At 31.1% G+C, this 5,903-nt stretch overlaps 1 protein-coding gene across 1 annotated transcript; it reads left to right on the forward strand.

Moving 5' to 3' along the window:
* The first annotated feature begins 622 nt into the window (after nucleotides 1–622).
* Nucleotides 623–2,332, forward strand: LOC129289395 (transcription factor MYB1-like). Its single transcript, XM_054926152.1, has 3 exons — nucleotides 623–819; nucleotides 1,214–1,343; nucleotides 1,583–2,332. The coding sequence occupies exons 1-3, from the start codon at nucleotides 687–689 to the stop codon at nucleotides 2,142–2,144; spliced, it is 825 nt and encodes a 274-aa protein (XP_054782127.1). The 5' UTR covers nucleotides 623–686; the 3' UTR covers nucleotides 2,145–2,332.
* The last annotated feature ends 3,571 nt before the right edge of the window (nucleotides 2,333–5,903 follow it).

Raw genomic sequence — 5,903 nt, forward strand, 5'->3', positions numbered from 1 at the left:
GGGGAATGACATATAGGTCCCTTATATTTGATTTGCATGGAACCTACGAGTATAATACTCCTTGCAAAATATAAGCCATTTTTCCCAACTAATTTTAGTCCAAAATATAAGTAATTTATTTGTAGAAATTATTTTTTTATTTTACCCATTGTATTTATTAATTAACTTGGTTCTTTGTGTTCACTTATTATTCTAAATCTTTCTAATTTAATTCATCACTGGTAATTGGGGTTAAGGGTAAAAAGAAAAAACAATAATATATTTTCATGAGAATAAAGATATAATTAAATTTTATTGGTATGTGGTTTAGAGTTAAAATTTATTTTTATTTTGGATTGGAATGAGTGTATATTGTTTATTTAACTCACAAGAAATCATGACTTGCAAAAATTCTCATTAAAGCACTCCCGTAAGTGGATGGTCCCTCCTGAGGCATCACATGTAACTTCAATTCCCAGCAAACCTTTCCCACAACAATTTATCAATGGACAGAACTAAAGATTGGCAGAACTTGAGTTTTCAACAATTTAAAGCAATAGCTTTCATGCGTAGCTGTGCATACCATACACATTACTATATAATTAAATACGCCCGAGGAAGAAGGCCACAAAACCCAGAAGCTTCCAAAGATAGGACAATCCTTAATTTGTCCTCATCATTCTCTCACCTTTTTGACACTCTCAGAGATGGGAAGGAGTATTTGCAGTGCAAAGGAAGGTTTGAATAGAGGAGCATGGACAGCTACAGAAGACCAGATTCTCATTGACGACATTCAGGTTCATGGCCAAGGAAACTGGGGACTCCTTCCCAAACGAGCAGGTATATGTATGTAATTAGATATTTATCACTATTTATATTTTATATACAAGTTTACATGTATTTCCACTACAACCAGACAGGAAATTTGTGATGGAAATCAAGGAAAATCCAAGGCAAATTGCTTTTGAAATGAATTTTGTGTCAGACTTTTCTGTTGCAAAATTTTCCTGATGGATTATTTGCGATGGATTTTGTGATGGAACTCAAGAAATTTCTACCTACAGAAAATTCTGCAGCAATTTTTTTTTTTTTTACAGTAAGCTTCTAGTTATATCTCTGTCAATTATTAGAAGTTTAAGAAGCCGTTTGTGAATTCATTGCTTTGGCATCAAGGTTTATGTGAAGTGACAATGTACGTATCTGAATTATTTTATTATAATATATACATATGTAGGTCTTAAGAGAACTGGGAAGAGTTGTAGGCTGAGATGGTTAAATTATCTGAGACCAGGTATTAAAAGAGGAAATATCACCCATGATGAAGAGGATCTCATTATCAGACTTCACAAGCTTCTTGGAAACAGGTTCATTGATTACTCTTCATGAATCAATTCCTTTGTTTTGAGTTCGATTATCCTAATTCCATATTCTGTTTTCAAGTTTTTCTACCCATGCATGTGTATGGGCACAATATTATAACATCATTGTGAATGACATAAAATGAAGTTTTTATTTCAAATGTATAATATGAAGTTTCGTAACTAGCAATATTAATAATAATAATAATAACAATAACATATGTGACTGTGTGTCTTATATATAGGTGGTCTTTGATAGCTGGACGTCTCCCAGGACGAACTGATAATGAAATAAAGAATTATTGGAACACCCACATAAAAAAAAAGCTTCAAAATGGAAACTCAAATTTTTCTACTTCTTCAAGTGGTGTTTCACTTAGGCCATCAACCTTAGCCAGACAAGGCTCAGACTCAGAGCCAGACCCAAAATCCTCACCAAACACTGGTCCATGCGTGGTTCAAACCAGAGCAACAAGGTGCAACAAGGTAATATTGAGCCAACAAGTCCAACCATTGATTAATGCACAACCTTTTTTGACCCATGACACGAACGTTAGATGTGGTTATGAGAAAATAATGGTGTCAACACCTTTTGTTGATACGGCGGGAAATGCAAACAATTGGTTAGATTTCATGGCGGATTTTGACATGGACGAGAGCTTCTTTTCGAATCTTTTGAAAATGGATATATCAGAATCATCTTATCTTGGGAAAAATGACCAAGATTGTCATCCCTTGAATGTTTCCGATGATTCCAATCATGGGTCTGAGGATTTGCAGTCCATGTCTGCTTTGAATGGAGAATGAGTCAGATTGGCTTTGAAAACTTGTAGAGCACATGCTGTGAATATTTCTCTCTGGTACTGTTCGAAATGATTCCTTTTCTCTCAGAGGGGGGTCAAAAATGTCTACTGTACTGAGGAAAGTCGATTTTTAATTGGGTGTTATTACTCTGAATAAAGTTAATATGAACAATTCTTATGTTGTCATTACTATCGGGCCCTTTGCCGAGGGCCATGTCTCAGGCCAGTTGGATCCTTGAACATGTGATGATTGGCTCTTTCTTTCTAATTCCTTTCTGCATTTTGTGCTTCCTAGGAATTATCATGATGAGTGGCCTGATTTTGCTGATTTATTTGTTTCTGAGTCATTATGCAGAGAGGATTTTGGGCTTAACCGATTACAGGATATTCAAGTGAAGAGAAGAATTTAAGCATCAAAAGAAAGCCGTAAGCAAAAGCTTGAAATATATTTACTTTCTGCGATAATTAGCTTTAAGAACAGTTTGCCTTCCTTTTCTCGGCCCAATTTCATCCGCAAACCAAATTTCCTTTTGGCCCATCCTAATTTAAGCCTTGTGTCGTTCCACAATAAAGATCAAGATTTTGATTTTGATTTTTTTTTTGAAAAAAAAAACCTTACAGCAGCAAGAAGATCTCACCCAGATATGGTAATTAAGATGATCTCTCTACAGCTAATTAAAATGACTTGTGTGTTTTTCCCTTCTTGCTAAATTCTAATCAGATTAGGCACATTTATGCCCTCACTCTCTTATAAAGAATGGTTAGAATCTTTCCGAAGGTCTAATTATTGAGTTAGTTTTAGTTCTATATAGTGTAATTAGGGTATTAGCTCCAATGAATTTCTAATTCTTTCTCTTCATGCTGCCTGTTTGTTGATAAAATACAAATACATAACCAGATTCATGTTACCGATCGATCTCATTAGTTAGTTTGTTGTGTTTTCTTCAACCTGCTTGGGGCTTCTGATCGTTAATGTGATCAGAAAAGCTAAGTGTAACCAAGAGAGATAAACAACTACGGCAAAATCTGTGTTCAAAACTTTTCTACAAGAAAACCCTAGTTCACTTGATTATTCCTAGCTACTGGCGTATGCCTAATCCTTAAGTAGGATTAAACCTTCTCCCACCTAAATACGTAGCCCTTATCCCTTTTATACTGGCTGAGGCTAACAAGTAACCATAATTAACAACTAATACTTCAACATATACTAAAGTAATTTTTGGAAAATCTTGTAGAATTTTTTTTTTTTTCAAAATGTGCCAAAGGATACTATCTTTAAGAGCAATTCTAGCATAGTTGTGAGAGCTCCAAAAAATTGAGCAGAACCCTTTTGTGAAACAAACAGGATAACATAATAGTAGAAAATACAAAATAACTTAGGAGAAGCACGAGGAAGGGGGGAGAGTTGGGTGTTCGATATTAGGTGACCAATTGTGTGGTCTACATGGCCTTTTATAAGCATAAAACTCATGAACACTAGGAAATTAGAACACCGGTTAACAACACCTTAATGTATTTAAAAAATGGTTTCAAAAAAAAAAATTGATGTTTAAACCATAAGTTACAAAATAATAGATTAAATGATAATTAATATTATTAATCAAAATAATGCTAAAATGCATAAAATCTTTTGGAACTTTGAGATAATAATATATTATCCCCCTCACATTTAAACATTCAAAATTAACCCCCTTAACCATTGATTTTGCTTTTCAAAGTCCCCTATCATTAATTACTGTTATGTTATTTATAGAGTTTGTCATGTCATATTAAGAAAAATTACATAAAAATTTACATGGCGTCTTATGTAAGAAAATAATAAATGTCTAAAAATTATATTATTTTTTGAATATTTACTTTTGTATTAGTTTTGTCCATATTTTTTTTATTATCAATGATGCATGGTTTTCTTGTATTAAGGGATAGATTTTTGTTTATATGATTCTTATCAATGACAGCTTTTAAATATTGTTTCATTTGATTAATATAAAAGGCTATTTTAATTGATAAAAAATAATAAAATTATAATTTTGCCCTTCCTTAAATTGTGTTGACATGACAAATTTTATTGATAACATAACAAAGTTAATTAACGGTTGAAGATTTTGAAAAACAAAATTAAATGTTAGAAGTATTAATTTTAAATATTTAAAGGTGAGAGATATCATATGCAACTGGCTCAAATTAAATTCAGGAGTTTTATGCATTTTCGCCTCAAAATAATAATTCTTTTTAAAATATTATTAAAATATTAAAGGGTTAATATTCAATTTAGACCCTAAACTATGAGTCTAGTGTCATGCCCCAAAAATAAGGAGTGGCTAGCATAAGATATATACACAACTACACATCCCTCAAGCCTAAAATTTAAAAATTTAACTTTAAGACCATATACATAATTTATCAAAAATTATACCATTTTCCATGCAATTAATTCAAAACAAAAACTTTCATAAATTTGTAAAAATTTTAGAAGTATCTCCCCTATAAATAAGACCTCTCAAAAATTTCATAATACAATTTTAGATAAAATACTACAACAACCAAGAGCTCTGCTCTTTCTAACCAACAGACAAAGTATATAACAATAATAGGACCTAACTATAACCAATGTAGAGCACCTAACCATATTTTCAAAATAAAATACATAAATTCTATAATTATATCAAAAGGAAATAATTTCAATCAAATCTCCACTTGGCTCAACTATAAGAACCTCAAAAGTCAGAAAGAGATTCAGCATCGTCTAGTGAATTTGAGACCAAAAGTAATTTTTCAGTGAATAATGTCCCAATCATAACATTTTACAGAATTAAAATGAATAAAATACAATAGTTACATGAATTAAATGAGAAAGAAATTCAATATAAACAAATTTATATACTTGAAATAAAAGTTTTATATAACTTCAATGCAAAGAACATCAAAATCTATATGACAAAGCAGCTTTTACATTTGATCTTGACAAATCAAAATGATTAAATAAATAAATAAGAATAACAATATTTACTAAATTAAAAGCCATTACATATGAAATCACTAATTAATTAAAATTCATATAATTTTGGAGGATTTATAATAATAATTCACAAATGTGGATGCTCAGTCCATGAGGTAACTAATTAAACATGGTCGAAGCCATAAAACAGACATGGACACACAGTCTACGAGGGTAACTAACCAAACGTGGTCGAAGCCATGAAACAGACACAAGTACAAGATCTATAAATAACAGACGTGAGAATAGAGCTTGCGAAAGTCAAACTGCTACTCATTAACCAAGGTGCCAAGGACTAATGGAACTGTTATTAGCAACCAGTGTCCTGTATAAAATCACCTCCAAATTCATTTTCAAATATGTGAGAAAATCATCACTATAAAAATACAGTTCCTATTCTCAAAGTAAAACTTGCATGACTAATTCTAAACATCAAAACTCATCAGAATAAAATTTCATAACTAATGTTCATGCTTGCATTTCTTGAAAACCAAAATTTTCAAAGCTGATAAAAATAATTTCACTAGATAAAGAAATTTAAATATCCAATTATCAAATACTTAACATAGTATTTATTAAAAAAATTTATATAAAAATATCATGTTTTAGAAAATAATTTTGTAGGTAAATCAGTTGGGATGCTATCTACTTACCTGTAAAGTTTTCAAGTGTATAACTTACTTTCAAGCTACTTTTCTAGTGACAATGCTTGACTTTTGAATTCCTATTATCCAAGTAACACTATTATTTTTCACTTATAAACTT

Source organism: Prosopis cineraria, unplaced genomic scaffold, assembly GCF_029017545.1.
Source record: "Prosopis cineraria cultivar Desert tree isolate PC_DT_omini unplaced genomic scaffold, ASM2901754v1 PC12, whole genome shotgun sequence".
Lineage (NCBI taxonomy): Eukaryota > Viridiplantae > Streptophyta > Magnoliopsida > Fabales > Fabaceae > Prosopis > Prosopis cineraria.